The sequence below is a fragment of the Daucus carota genome, chromosome 2 (assembly GCF_001625215.2).
Source record: "Daucus carota subsp. sativus chromosome 2, DH1 v3.0, whole genome shotgun sequence".
Taxonomy (NCBI): domain Eukaryota; kingdom Viridiplantae; phylum Streptophyta; class Magnoliopsida; order Apiales; family Apiaceae; genus Daucus; species Daucus carota.
The window spans coordinates 54,353,604-54,369,576 of NC_030382.2; the positions used below are offsets into that span (position 1 = coordinate 54,353,604).

The 15,973-nt window shown below is 35.2% G+C and overlaps 2 protein-coding genes across 4 annotated transcripts; both read right to left on the reverse strand.

The window, feature by feature from the left end:
- Positions 1–2,361: 2,361 nt before the first annotated feature.
- LOC108208347 (non-classical arabinogalactan protein 30) lies at positions 2,362–5,403 on the reverse strand. The gene is made up of 2 exons (XM_017378875.2): positions 2,936–5,403; positions 2,362–2,843 (listed from the first exon to the last, which is right to left on the reverse strand). Exons 1-2 carry the CDS (start codon positions 3,759–3,761, stop codon positions 2,521–2,523), a joined length of 1,149 nt encoding a protein of 382 aa, XP_017234364.1. The 5' UTR covers positions 3,762–5,403; the 3' UTR covers positions 2,362–2,520.
- A 4,731-nt stretch (positions 5,404–10,134) lies between these two features.
- On the reverse strand, positions 10,135–14,012 carry LOC108205881 (serine/threonine/tyrosine-protein kinase HT1). Of its 3 annotated transcripts, XM_017375998.2 has the most exons (4): positions 13,705–14,012; positions 12,326–13,159; positions 11,348–11,800; positions 10,135–10,574 (listed from the first exon to the last, which is right to left on the reverse strand). In XM_017375998.2, exons 2-4 carry the CDS (start codon positions 13,028–13,030, stop codon positions 10,302–10,304), a joined length of 1,431 nt encoding a protein of 476 aa, XP_017231487.1. In that variant the 5' UTR covers positions 13,031–13,159; positions 13,705–14,012; the 3' UTR covers positions 10,135–10,301. The 3 variants fall into 3 exon arrangements, with proteins under 3 accessions (XP_017231487.1, XP_063944343.1, XP_063944344.1); XM_064088273.1 differs by lacking the exon at positions 13,705–14,012 and having other exon boundaries at positions 12,326–13,654; XM_064088274.1 differs by lacking the exons at positions 10,135–10,574; positions 13,705–14,012 and adding an exon at positions 10,609–10,833 and having other exon boundaries at positions 12,326–13,664.
- Between the last annotated feature and the right edge of the window lie 1,961 nt (positions 14,013–15,973).

The following is a 15,973-nucleotide window of genomic DNA, read 5'->3' on the forward strand; positions in this document are numbered from 1 at the left end:
CATGATTACAAATTAAAATATGAGAAATATTCTCGTATTAATATAAAAATCATAACAACAATAACTTTTCAGAAATATAACAATTAAATATAATATAACAATTAAATATTATATATATATATTATAATTACTTTAACTCAATCCGATAAAATAACTATTATTATTTATCAAGTCATCCTAAAATTTGTCCAACCTACGCGTATGTGTTGGCACATCTTATTTAAGTTTTAACAAGAACAAAGAATTATTTTACGAAAAAAGTATATAGTTTATTGTCATTTATTGTTGATTATTCATTTAAAAAATAAATATTTAATGAAATTAGTTAAATTAATATCATTTTATATTAAATATTTTTATTTAAATAAAGTCAGATATTTAAAAAAACACATTTGACCTATAATAGGTTAAGAACCCGACCCGACTCTCTTTGCCCCTGTTCCTCTAATCGGAAACAGGCGACTATATACTGATCTTGTCCAACCAACAATCCATCGTTCTACAGGTTTATTATGTAATAACAGTTATTGGTGTCTTCTGCTAGGTAATTTTTATTATTGCCCAAAAGAAATATGTAATTGCTTGTGTGTTGTATGAATGTATGATAATCTATCGGTCCAATTGCTATCTTTGCACTTTTGGCTTTAAATTTTACTCTCAATTATTTATTTTGAGTTTTCAATTAATATCGACTTTTGTAACAAAAAAAACTAATTTCGCTTATGCTGTCATTTATTTTTTATATTAATATTATGTATACTGCTCAGAGATAATAACACAAAGGGGGATGAAATTGCATATTATACAGAGTCTTCGAGACAGGGGAATACCAGGCAAAGGAGCTCTTGGCATGATTTATTGGATCAATTAGTGTAGGTTCTTAGGGATCCAACTTTTTGTCGGCATTGTACTGATCTTAGGTGATAGTTTCTGATGTTTAGTGTTAATCTGCTGTTAAATTTTGAAGTTGTCCAAGCCTGTTCTTCGTGTAGATTGTTCCAGCTCTTTTACCGACTTCAAGGATGTCCCTCTCTTTGTGCTCTAGGGACGTATGTCCTAGTACAATGTAGTCTTTGGCTGGTTTATACAAAGTCGAGAAACCGCGCGTTGCGGCGGCTTATAAAAATTATATTAATGATTCAATATTAATATTTGTAAGATGCAATAATTTTGTAGTTGTCTATAAAAAATATATTAATGATTTAAAATTAATATTTGTAGGATAAAATAAATTTTATATTATTAAAATCTTGATTTAATACCAATACTAATATATAAATTGCAAAATTGGACTATAATTCATGGTGGAAAAATGAAAATAAATTTCTACACGTAATTAACAATTTAAAGAACGACGGATCTTAATTTTATTTGTGTTATTTTTTAGAAGGTAATCATGTTCTTACATACCTTCCTCCAATTTTTTTGGATTGATTGTGCACAAAAATATCTAACTTAAATTCGTGAGATAACGGTCTATAACTATCATTACTTGTAACAACTTTTATTTTTTTAATACTATATAACGTTGCAATTTTTGATATTTTTCATTCAAAATTTCAGAAAATTAGAAAAATAGAACCGAACGATGTAAGAGGCGCCACCTACACGCCCCTCGCTTCCCCTTCATATAAGTATATTGATTTTCCTTGTATAGCAGTCTATAATGCATGAATAATATTTTCCTGTATACAAAGTAAATCATATAAAAACTAACAACAACAAACATGTCCAATGAACAAAACATATATTATAAAAGAATAACCAACAAACATACATCACTAATAGTTAACTTATTGATATCATCCATCAATATCATGTTAAGACTATATTCTTCTCCCGTGTTTGGATTTGTCGACTCTCACGTAGAGCGGTCTATAACTACCTTTGCTTGCAACAACTATTTTTTTAATACCGTATAAACAGCCTTCATTTATCGTTGCAGAAGAACGGCGACACCGAATTAGAAATCGGGTGTGGTATTGAGAGAGGAGGTTGTGTTTAGATGATCTAAAACCCTACAACTTATAGGGGTATTTATAGGTGCAGAGAGACTTGTGTACTACTCTTTCCCATAATTAAATAATCTGAAACAAAATCAGATTAAAATTTCAAGCTACTATATTCCATAAATAATTTGAAACAAAATCAGATTCTGAAACTTGCTTCTAATATATCCGAAACTAAAAAAAGTAGTATTCCATAAATAATCTCAAACAAAATCAGATTCTAAAACTTGCTTTTAATATATCCGAAACTAAAAAGGTAGTTTTATTTTTTGATATTTTTCATCCAAAAATTCCAGAAAATTAGAAAAATAAACGGAGCGATGTGAGAGGCGCCACCTACACGCCCCTCGCTTCTCCTTTATATAAGTATATTGATGATTATTACTTTAATAAAAGAAGATATCATCACCCTGGATTTATTTATTTATTGTCACCAAAGATCCTGGACACATTACACAACAATCCTGGAACCGCCAAAATTGTGATACAAACATAACATATCGTCCCATGCCTAATGTACCCAACTTGGGCATGGAAGTTTATGACCGAAAGCAAAAGGCCCGACGCTGAACAATTCAAAATCAACTGGAGCTTGGGCAGACCCTGGCGGCTTTGAGGATCTCATCAACATCGCCCCTTGCAGTCCGTTGTTTAAATTGGAGGGAGTGTTGCAATTGTTAGCAGGTGAATCCACCAAGAACACTCTACATTTGTGATATCCATAGGTAGTTACAGTATTGGGTGCCTTGATGAAAAATTTCCCATTCTTGTCTGTCTTAGTTTGGACCACCAGGGGGTACTTTGTGTTTTTACATTGCAGCTTCACCACAGCACCTGAAATATAGATGGTATCGTATATATAGTTTAGTAATTTAACTTGCATTTGATGCGATGTTAGCATATACACATGTGTGTAGCTAACTTACCTTCAAGCGGAGCAGCTCCCGAGAGCTTTTCAACTCCTCTATTGTCGCAGGGCTTGCAGTAGACCATACCTTGCACCGCCACAAGCTTCTTAGGTGGTGGAATCAGCATGTCACTGGGTGCTTCCTGAACGGGTGCAGATGCTGGTGGGAGTACAGTACTACAGGGTGGTTGTGCTATGCTTGTAGGGATTGCAGCAGTGGGTGGCTCTGACGTGCTTAACGGAGCATTTGCTGGTGGGAGTACAGTACTACTGGGTGGCTCTGCTATGCTTGTTGGAGCAGATGCTGGGGGGAATACACTACTACAGGGTTGCTGTGCTATGCTTGGGGGGATTGCAGTAACGGGGGGCTCTGATATGCTTATCGGAGCAGATGCTGGTGGTAATCCACTACTACAGGGTGGCTGTGCTATGCCTGGAGGAATTGCTGTAGTGGGCGGCTCTGGTATGCCTGTCGGAGCAGATGCTGGTGGGAATACAGTATTTTCGGGTGGCTGTGCTATGCTTACTGGAGGAATTGCTGTAGTGGGCGGCTCTGGTATGCTTATCGGAGCAGATGCTGGTGGTAATCCACTAGTACAGGGTGGCTGTGCTATGCCTGGAGGAATTGCTGTCGTGGGTGGCTCTGGTATGCTTGTCGGAGCAGATGCTGGTGGGAATACAGTATTTTCGGGTGGTTGTGCTATGCTTACTGGAGCAGATGCTGGAGGGAGCGCAGTACAGGGTGGCTGTGCTATGCTTGCTGTTTCATAGCCATGCGTTACACCGAAAACAATGACCAAACAAAGGAGTGAAAAGCCCAGGGGTTTTGCACAGAGAATGGCCATCGTTCTTTAACGAAAGAAATGCACCTGAGTTGCAGTCAATATTGGTGATTTTAAAGGGTTTTGAAGCTTTGAATAATTGAACTGAATGAGGTACAGCCGAAATGAGGTTGTTATGTATGATGGTGTACAGAGTACAGGCTTGTGAATGCAAATTTTGCTTTTACTTTGGAATTCTATTTCAATCGAAACACGATTCACCTCTATTTCATGGTGCACGTTCGAATGCATGCGTTTGTGTTTGCAATCATTAAGTTGTTTTTAGGGGGTGCAATATGCTGATATTAGTATATACATCGGATAGACTTGTCCTCACAAAATCCAACTTGGAAACGACTAGTAATCAATTATGAGGTGCTGAGGTCATCCGTGGAAAACAATCGGGCTTAATGTTCTAGACCTTGCTGCTTGCATGCACAGAATTAAACTTGGAAATCTCATCCGTTTTTGTATTTTGATCTTGCCTGAGTCGGTCTAGTTTTGAGCATGAAATCAGTTGTGAAATATACTTCGAGTGCAAAATTCGGAACAGTGACCGTGTGCAATCTCAAGACACCGCCATTTAGCATTGCACCATAGTTAAGATCTTGATGATCATTTTGGATTTGACAGACACTGATCTAACATGTCAATGGTTAAAATCTTGCCGTCCAAAATATTAAGGATCCAAGAATAAGAGCGGAGAATGGTTAACAAACTGAAGTGAAAAACAGACAAAATTAAGAGTTGTATTTTACAGTGATCCAACTTTAAGCATCAAAACAATGAAAAGTAATGTATACACATTCTTCATTCTAAGGCCAGAAGATGTCTACAACAAAAATCCTCAATTCGGCTGCATTCGAAATCCTCTTTGTTACAAAATTTCTTGTGCACAATCAAGAGGTCATAACTAGAAACATAAACAGTCATGAATAATTATGAGAGGAGAGCTTTCCTATTGGACTAAGAGAGAATGCCAACAATAATAATTATTATTCTTTGTTTTCTTAATTGAAGAAATAATTGGAAAATAAAATGGCTAAATACAAAAATGAGCGATAATTCCCAATAGACGGTGGTACGATTCAATCCAACATTTTATTGATTCGGGTTTGAGTGTGTTATAGCTTTATAATTCGAGATTAGGTTTATTATCGAATGAACTGCAATGCTGTGATTGACCATGAATGGATGAGGGCAACAACATTGTTAAGGCCAAAACTAAAGCAAAAAAGCGATTTTACATTGATCCAACTTTAAGCATCAAAATAATAAAATTAATATACACAGATTCTTATTCTAAGGCCAAACGATGTCCACAACACAAATCCTCAAGTCGGCGATATCTTCTTCGAAATCTTCTTTCTCGTTACAAAACTGACGACTGGTCAGAGCTCTTTCCGGCAGCTTAGCAGCTCTGTTCTCCGTAAAGCAAGGAACTCCGGCGGAATTAGTAGCACCACAAGAATAAAAAGGCAGAGCTGGTGATGATGAGCATGTCAAGTCGGTGTGTGAGTGTTTGAGAAGCTCAGAAGCAAGAAGAAGCAGAGAAGCCATTAGAATAACAAAAGCAAGCTAAAAGAGAGATGTATGATCTTGAATCTTGATGAATGAGTATTTGAAAGTGTATGTGCAGTATAAATAGGTGGGGGATTGTGTATAGTAGTATAGCCCACCGGTTTGTATAAATAGATGGGTGATGCAGATGGTGGGTGCCCACAGAAGTTCTTTATTTTGTTTGATAAATGTTGCCCACAGAAGATGCTGCGGGAGAAACAAGGGGTGTTTTGTTTTGTTTAAGCTTGGGAGCTGCTTGTTTTTCCTGTCCTGGATGATTGTTAGATTTTCTTGTTGGCTGTTGCAGTTATTATTCTAGCTGCTTTTAAATTTTTTATTTATGTAAGCTCTTCAACTTGCAATATTTGTCGCTAAATTAGTTAGGGAGTGGGAGATACTCTTTGATATTTCTGTTGTAAACGGCATCGAATGTTAAAAGCTTATAAATTATTATATACGAAAGTTGTTTTTCATAATAAATCAATATATTTTTAAAATTAAATTAAATTTTTTTTTTAAAGTTGCATTTTCAATCTCGTATATTTTTATTCATAAGTTAAAGTTTACCTATTATATTTTTATGATATGATTAACTTGCCAAATATTTTTGTTATAAATACTGACAAAACTCTAAATTAAAGTTTTTAAAAATTCGTTCCTAAATTTAATTGGCCGATATGTTTAATTCAAATGATAATGAAATTATATCAACTGTTTAACTAAAATGAATTATTTACTTTTATAATATTTTAAGAGAAAAGATGGGAGCGAAATTTGAGATACTTGTCCCTATTGAGCCACCGGTCCGGGACTCCCAGTAGCAAAAAGAGAAGGGGTCCATTGCATGGTGGAGGACGTTGACATTTTGGGGCTTAAGGGAGTGTTGCGGTGTATTTATGGATCAAGAGCAGCAAAGTGCAGTTGCCAACGCTCCTCATTAATCACTCTCTCAGGCCCCCATGGCCAGCCCAGCCCGTCATTACTCGCTCTGACTATTTTGCCACTAGTTAGATTTTGCCTGTGGCCGTGAATGATTCCTTTGCAATTTTATATTAAGATACCGATAGTTTAAGCGAGTAATCTTTTTGTTTGGTACATAAAGTGCTTGAAAAGAAGTTATTAAAATCTAAATAAGACAGAGTATCATAATCTCGTTGCAAACAAAGATTCTTGTGTGGATGTGTTGTTTGAGCTTGAGTTCACTTTTACCAACCGCTTACTCCCTCTCTAATTAATTATTGTTTTAATTTTTCATATTCATCAATTTTGATCGAATTTGTTCATGTTTCTTTTTAGTTATCTAATACTATATATAATATCTCTGCGTGAATCTGGCAATTTAAAATGTATCCGGTATTAGAGTTAATTGCAAAGTACGTCTTTTAGTTAATGTGAATCACACTTTATTAACTAACTTTAGATAATTGTAGAATGCATTTTTTTAACATATTTTAGCCCTCATCTTTGATCCATTGATTCATATTTGTCTCTTTTAACCTATTACGGTGAAAATTCAAAAACTTAAAAATTTACTAAAATATAATGTTAAAGGCTCTTAAATCCATCTTACTCCTCTTTTTTTTTTTTTGACAAAATACAAATTTATTCCATTAAATTAAAACAAGTCTAGTCGGGACAATTCCCCAACTGACTACTCTTTTAATTTAACAAAAAATTAAAATAGACCATACGTCAATCAACTCTCAAAGTATTATAGTATTACAATGTTACAGTACTTTAGAGTAAAGTTCTACGGAAACCACTTTATTTGGAGACCGTGGAGACCACTTATGTTCTGTAAGTAAAATATTGCATGAAAACATTACAAAACTCATAATTTTGCAAATCAAAATACTGTAGAATACATTATTTTGTGAAGTAAGTTCTATAAATATCACCAATTCATTATAATTATTGAAGAACATTTATGTTTAATAAGTAGAATATGTATGTTCTGCAAATTGAACAAATGTTCTGCAAACTAAATATATTCCGCAGGATAAAATGTTATATAATATTCTACATGCAAAACATACATGATATTCAAGATTTTAAATGATATAATGATCCTTGTGCAACATGATTTGCAAAATTATGAGTTTTTCAATGTTTTTATGCATATTTTACTTGCAGAACATAAACGGTCTCCACGGTCTCCAAAAAAAGTCGTCTTCATAAAACTTTACTCCCGTGCTTTATATGGTTAATAAAATAAAGTTGCAACATAGTGGCCACTGGTCAAAATCTTAACTGACACAATCAAACATGCATTTCACAATGTTTGTTCATCAAGATTCAAGAATCGATTCCTTAGTCAGGAGAAATGCATGACTTGTACTTGAGTTGAGGGATCTGAACTATAAATACAAGGCAACTGTTGAATCAATTACTCATAAATCTCAAGTGTAACCTCACAAGTGAGGATGAGTGAAAACTAAACATAAATTTGAGCAAGACTTGCTGCACGCCAGGGCCGGTTTTGAGGGAGTGCAATAAGTGCACCAGCACAGGGCTTATGAAAATTTAGGACCCCCAATTTATGACTACTTCTTTCTATCTTTTAGTATACTCATGATAAATATAATATAATATTAATATATCTTTAATTTTACCATTATTTTATTGAAACACTAGTCAATTCTTAACTCTCAAGACCCAGCCATGCACGTCTCTTCTTATTCCTTCTCTCTCCACATAAATTAGTGCACTGTACAAGCAATAAATCCCACACGGCCACACACATATTTAAGTCTAACTACTCAAAAAACAAACAATTTTTCAGTTGTAGTAGTCTAATTTTGTTTATGATATCTTGTTATTTTAAATATATTAAAATTTTGTTTTGTCATTTGGAAGGGCCTCATTCTTAAAGTCAGCACATGGCCTCAAAAAAGTCCCAGACGGCCCTGCACACCATGCTTAGTTTTCTCCGATACCTTATTTCTGATGTTCACTTATATACATAAATGATAAAACATAACTACGAGTTAAGTACAATGTCGAAGGTAAGGATTGGAGAAGACTAAACAGAAGAAACAATTGATTCAACCTGTTTAGTTTTCTCCAACATCTTATTTCCGGCTTTTACTCAGTTGTCAGCATTCATCTCCAACTTTGCCTTTTAGTGTTGAGCATTCTGCCAATGTTGTCCGTCAGAATAGGATGAAAGTATGAAAAGGTATTTAAGTTTAATTTTTGTTTTGTGCATTCTCTTTAGTTTTCTCCGATATCTTATCTCCAACCTTTACTTCTTCTAGTACATTCTCGGCCAGAGACAAAGAAAAGAAAGCTACTCTCGCCGTCCCCTTTATTTGTTTACATTCGGAGACGGGGCTCGGCACACATTCTAATACTCTCGCAAAACATAGTTCGATAAATTATTTTTAACTTTTTTCTTCTTCTGAATAAAAATTTGATGTTTAAATTTTTACAAAAGATAAAAATTTTAAAAATAAATTATAGAACCTTATATGCATCTTGAAATACGTGTCGAGCACCGTAAAAAAAAGGGTAAAAAAATTGAGAGGTACGGAGAGAATATCAGGCTTCATTTGTATGCCAGATGTAGACTAGTTTCGTCCAGCTATTTTCATCGACCTTCTAACTTCTAAAAATATCCATTTCAGACGGACCGTTTCTGTTGGCCCATCTTCTGTTTTGGACCAAGGTGGCCTGTTACTCATGCAGTCATGCTTCAAATAGTTAGCTGGACGCAGTTTTGCATGACCTTATTGGGCTGAACATAGTTGGGCCTATACCGAATCAATTTCCCATTTCTTCTCACCGTCGTTACTGGTCTTAGTAAAATGACTGGACGGTTCATATACGCTTCCTCGTCAAGTTTCAATGAATGTCTATGCTTATACCCGTAACGTAATTTTAGAAGTTTTGATCACATTAATGTTTTTAAAAAAAAATTCCCAAAAAAATATTTATGTATATTTTTATTCAATAATATAAAATTACAAAAATAAATTATTATTATATGATAAAAACATCTAAAATCACGTGCAAATAATCACACGATTTATAAACAGGACATTTCGGTACTCCTCCTGTTTAGTGTAATATCGATATCTTAAAAGGCCTTCAGGGATTAACCGAGTGAAAAAGAGGTTCCCACCTCATTGTATAAGATTTTTATGCTCAAATCTATGCTAAAAACATATTTATATGTACAACTCTGAACATATTGCAATGCAACTTGCTGCAATTATTAAACAAAAGCACTACCACTACAAATTAAGAAAGGCAATTTTACATTACATAAAGAACATCTATTGATCCCACTTTCTTGTGCAAGATCTTGTTTGATTGTTTATTGTTGTATGTAATTCTCTTTGCAGAAGAACAAACAAATGAGCACAACTAACTAGATGCAATCCAAAACAGAAAGAGCTACAAATACAAATAATGAAAGGGACAGGCAATCCTTACCAAACCAAACATATGCCGTGTACACTACACATAAATACCGGTCCGAGAGTAAAATGTAGGCGTGATTTAGAAAAGTTTTGAAATATGTTTCATATCCTTGCGCTTTTCCCCTCATTAAAGGGTATGATAAGCAATTGACCAGCTATCAGATAAATCATGCTAAATCAGCTAAACTATCCAAAGATCATATGGTGGCCATCACTCCAATCTCAAAAAGACAAATCAACTCACCTCTCATAAACCATGACCACTAATACTTGTGATATCTGGGTATTAGAAGTTGTTTGCCAAAGGCTATGCATCTGTCGAACACCTTTGAAGAAGCAAACATGCAGAACTGCTTGTACGATTTTAACAAAGAGCAGGTTGGTTTTTGCAGCGATGATGTTAGAGTATAATATTTACCTTAACTCCTATTTAATTTACATATTCATATAATTTAGTACGAGAATACAAGGAAAAGTCTAAAAAAAAAAAATTAAAAAAAAAAAGAAAAAAGGAAGGAAAAAAAGGAGCTGCGATGTACATTGCGACCTGGAAACTACAAAAGCCAGATCACCAAAAACATCATGCAAATTTAGGTTTGGGCTTTGGTGAAGGGTTATGATGTACAGGGCCAATCTTCTGAATCAGATGAAGAATCCCTTTCTTGTGATCTTGACAAGGCAGGTTTTGTAGCTTATTTAAGTTTCCATCACTTGCAAGTGAAGCCTCAAACTGCTCTAGCACCTTCACAACCTGACAAAAATCTGGCCTTCTGTCTGGTTGTAAGGACCAACACTGCTCAATCAAAGCTTTCATGGCAGCAGGGCAGTCACCTGGGATAGCTGGTCTAAAATTCTGAAAGATCACAATATAAGTATTATTAAATTGAGCGTGTGTGTGTGCAAGAACAAACTGCCCTTGTGTAATGTGCACCCAAATACAAATATATATGGGCTCTTTAAAGGCGAGTGCTCATGTTGAAGTGAGTTAGCACCTACCAAAAGATTTATGATTCTTGAAAAAAGAATTTAACGTACTTAATTTTAAACATTAAACACGCAAAAGCTGACCTATGCAAGGCAACACGTTGTCACTCCCATTTCCTTATCTTTCTCTAGATATATACATAGAGAAAATTAGAGACAAAAAAAAAACGGGGTACAAATACGTTCGTCAATGTCCTCGATCCTGACCCATGTTGATAAATAACTATGACAACAATATAATAATATATATGTAAAAATATTTCAAAGAAATCGAAGTTCTTGAAAAGTAAAGCCTCGCCACAAGATTTTATTAAAACCATATTATTAGGAAAAATAGGTGAATTGTTTTATCTAGCTTTGCTAAACAAATGAAGTGCAATAATTCTATGTGTGTTGGCATTTTACGAAACAGAAAGTATCAATTTCTGTATACCAGAAACAGATATAATTTATCCTTCCCCATCAAGCAATTTACAATTAGTCGCAAATGTATTTCAAATATACATATCGGACTTTGTGTGTGCAAATTTTTTACAAAGCCATAATAAACTAGAAAATGTGTGAGTAATATCTATGCGCAGAATTTATATTTCACATGAGAAGCAAACTGCAAAAAGAAACAAAACTGCGTCATGAAAGTACCTTGTTCACCACGGCAAAAGCGGCTTGGATGGGTGTCATATCCTCGTACGGTATATTTCCAGCTACCATTTCCCATAAAATGAGTCCAAAACTATAAACATCGACCTTTCTGCTGTATGATTTGCGTTTAATCATCTCCGGAGCCATCCAGCGATAAGTTCCGGAGTCGTCAGCCAGGGGATCACAAGATGTGTCACGACAAGCTATTCCAAAATCTGCAATTTTCAGCTGAAAATCCTGATTTATAAGTATATTCTCAGGCTTAAGGTCCCTATGTATGACACCTTGAGAATGAATGAATGCCATCCCCCGGGCAATATCCAGAGCCATCGAGACTACTTTTCGTAAGGGAAGAATCTCCTCAAGCTTGTGCAAGTATGCCCTCAAAGAACCCTCAGAAAGATATTCTGTGATGATGCAGAAGACTGGTGGTTTTCTGCATGCTCCTTTAAACTGAAGTGAATATGAAAGAATATCAGGAAAAAATAAAGTAATTGCAATTCAGCAATCTGTTTTAAAACCGTGATTTGATAAAGAGGGCACTGATTTTACTTTCTCTTTTATCAAATGACTGCATGAAAGTTATAGTCAGCATACTAAAGAGGCAAGAAAAAACAATCTTTGCACACGTACTATCCTGGCAATTAATACGTTTCCTTCTATGAAGGAGAGTAAATAGGTCGAGGATGCAAATTTTTCCATCTTACTTACGATTGACACTCTATTCATTTGTACAACTTACAGCCAAATTACAGAATAAACATATCCATAAACCACGTCAAAAGGAATGTCTTGCGCAGTCCTGTAGGAGGGTAAGTAACAAACTGACTAAATGATCTTGTACCACTAACATAAGTCACTTATTTGTTCATAGAAACGATTAAATACCGTGATACAAAAATCACTTCTTACTGGAATCCTGAGAGTCATAAGATGATAAAGCAGTAAATGTAGTGGATATAAAATATAAATATATACCTTAATGACATTTTGGTGGTGCAGACGACTCAAAAGGGTAACTTCTCTTGTGAACTGCTTCTCTAACCGAGCTCCAAGTGATCCATCGTCGATATCATCTGGTACCCTAATCATTTTTACAGCAACAGATTCATCCTTGTAACACCCATGGTAAAGTTGACTATGCGCCCCATGAGCAAATCTAAGCCCAATAAATAGCTTAGAGAGATCAACCATCCATTCATCAGCTGATTCGACAGAGGTAACCTTACCGCCACCATGATCAAAAAACTTTGTCCATGCCGACTCCTTTTTGCTCTTCAGCTTATCATAAATTTTCATAGAAGAGAAGTGCTTTAGCGACTTGGGGGAATGGTTAGTATCAGGGGCCCTTTTTGCAAGAGAATCTTTAGGGGTTGCCTTTCCCGATCCTCTTCTTACGGGATGTGGAGTTGAGAATCGCTTCCTATCAGACCTCGCTTCCTTAAAAGTATCTGAGAGTTTGGTTTCAGGGAGAGGCGATGCAGCCCTAGGTTTATTTGTTCTATGATTGAGCTGAATCTGATTACCACCTGATCCATTTGCGGGTCTTGTTTGAAGACCGGAAGCTCTGTCCGAATGAGATGCCAAACTGCTAGAGTCTATGGCAAATTTGCCAGAGTCCAGGCGATGATAAATGGTGTGAGAAAAATTTGTTCTTCTGATCCAAGAAGACTCTTCCCCCATTATCGCAATGGAGATACAAAATCAAAATTTTCCTTAAACTAATCAAAGCTCTCTATAAGCTATTCTTCCCAAATCCATAACTAAAAAAGACATCAAACCATCGAGCCGAGGTAATGTAAAGATGGTCACCTGTCAATAGATACCACAAAAAACCTCAAGTTTCTAACATAAACACATGATCATACCCTAACCCAAAAGCGCAGACTAAGACTGATACCAGTCTCCAACCTTCAACTTTTACCAAAAATTCATGAAAAATCCAAACTATAAGCAATCAGAATAATGATCATTCAAAATCATACACATGCAAGAGCCACAAAACCCAGTAATATCCCATCAAACACAAACTATATTATCAGCCCTACAAAACCTCATTACAATCAATCACCCCTTTTAGTCTCAAAGTCAAATACCACCTTCTTTAAAAACCTAGAAACCCCACATACACAAACAAAAAAACAAAATAAAATAGTTATCTAACCCCCCAATTAAAAAAGGTACACAGTCACGAATTGAAATAAAAGAAACACCCATCATCATAAACCCCATTCGCAACACAACAAAAGTGTCAATTGCTTCAAATCAATCATACACTTCAAAACAATTAAAAACTAAAAAACCCATTAATTAAAATAACAAAACACACTTGTCATGCATACACAATACAAACTTACCCAAAGGGAAAATACTGCTACAGTTCTTGAGCAAAATCTAACACTTGTTCAGAGAAGAGTGAGTTCATGAGTTGATAGTATTAAGATAGATACATATAGTTGTGTGTATAGGCGTGATGAATACGGAGCGGTGTGATGATGTGGGCTGAAGTTTTGTTTGGAGCTAAAGGTGCTTAAAAGTCAAGAACAACGGAACACAAGAGTCACTTTCAAAGAATGAGTACGAAGTTGTTAGAATGACAAGCGATACTCGACGAAACATGTGTGTGTATAAAAAATAAGGTTTTTATTATGTGATACGGTTGCACGGATATTTTAAGTTTATTCCTCTGTTGTAGTTAGAGATGCACAAAAGATCTGTTCGGGCCAGATCCAGACCGGGCCAAAAAAATCCGGATTTTTTTCAAACCAGATCGGGCCGGGCTTTTTTAAAAATCGGGCCGGGCCGGGCCGGGCTTTCCCAAAAATATTAGGCCCGGTTTAGTTATAAAAAGCCCGGATTTTTCAAAAATCCGGATTTTATCCGGGTTTTTTTGAAAATATTAGGCCTGTTTTAGGCCCTCGGGCCGGGCCGGGCCGGGCCGGGTTTTTTTCGGATCGGATTTTTCAGATTTTTTTCCAGATCGGATCAGATCGGATTTCAGATTTCAGATTTTTTGAACATCTCTAGTTGTAGTGTTGCTTTGGTTTCAATTTTGTTTTGTGGGATGGAATATATTTCCACCCATTACCAAAGAATTATGTACAGCTTTGGTACGCGTCCCTGTTATATCCATCCGTTACTCCCATTTTCTTTCCGATTTTTCATGATATATATTTTAAATTTTTTATAAAATGTAGTTTGTAAATTAGTTTCAACTTTTTAATTAAATATTTAACATTTTTATAGAAAGTAATATTCAAAATAATTATAGTATTATATTTTATAAGGAGATTGAAAATGCTTGTTAGTCTCATCTTCGAGATAAACAATTTAGATGGACCGAGAGAATAATTATTATGTTTTTGAATATATGATGACTTTTTGACACAAGCTGATGTTTGATTTTTTATCAAAAAATCATCTAATACCTTTTTAAGATTTTTATTATTGATATCGGGGCACTGAATTCTTTTTTGATAGTCGTATCTGTTAATCAGATTTGATATGATCTAGTTTACATATTTTTGTAATTTAGAATTTTAACAGAGTTCATTATTTGATTTTTTACTCTTTTTTTTGTCACGAGTTCGATTATTTGATTTGATATCACGGGTTGTGATGTGTTTATGAATTCAAGCCTTTATCCCCTTGATAATTATAAATGCGAAGGACTTCGATCCAATGATGTGATGATTTGCTAGTAGCTTGAGAGTTGAGAGACGGCAAATACCGTCGATTTAGCTAAAACTTGTACGCAATATAATCATATAACTTGGTTCACACTTAATCATTTTCCCCAAAAAGAAATTGGTTAATTCATCATTCAAAAATTATATATGATAAACTTTTATCCGGTATTATATATGTGTGTGCAAGATTTAATGCATTACATTTTCACTTCTATATCAGTATAGTAAATGACTAAAATTTATTATAAGATTTTTACTTTTAAACTTAATCTAATGTAATATATATTCGGAATATTGTGTTGTAAAGTCCCGGATGAAAAAGAGGGATATCTCCGGCTGACAAGTTGGGCCTCAGTGCCAGTACTTCCCAACAACAAGGCCCGCTTTGAGCAATATTAAGACTCATGGGAGAGAAGACATCCGGCCCAGTAGAGATAAGAGTGAGCCCCGTTCTGATTGACAACAAGAAAAACCTCGAAACGTCGATGGGAAGAAATAAACTGGTAAACAGACAAGCCCCCAAACTTTACAGATCGGTTGTTGGGTCCACGGTCCACCCCCGCTCATAAACTACTCCGGCTTAATGGACCTGAATGAAAGCGAAGGTAAAAGGCTGGTAATCCAGATCTGCAATATGGGCTTTCGAAAAATGCATTTACCGTATTTTCAGTTATACCTTCGGAAGCCCACACTACCTAATAATGAAAATGAAAGTGTAATTGGCTGCTTCTTTTTTTCCCGGTTTGCACCTCTAAATTAAGAGGTCGTTTGTCCACGCTTTTCTATACCGCCGTGTTGTAACAGAATCACGAATGATATACTATATTCTTTTGTTCATTCAAACTCGTACCGGTGTTTTGTTGAGAATTTTGTTTCATCAAATCCATTCCTCAAACCCACAAAGTATGAGGATTTCATACCCAAATGAAAGGTGAGT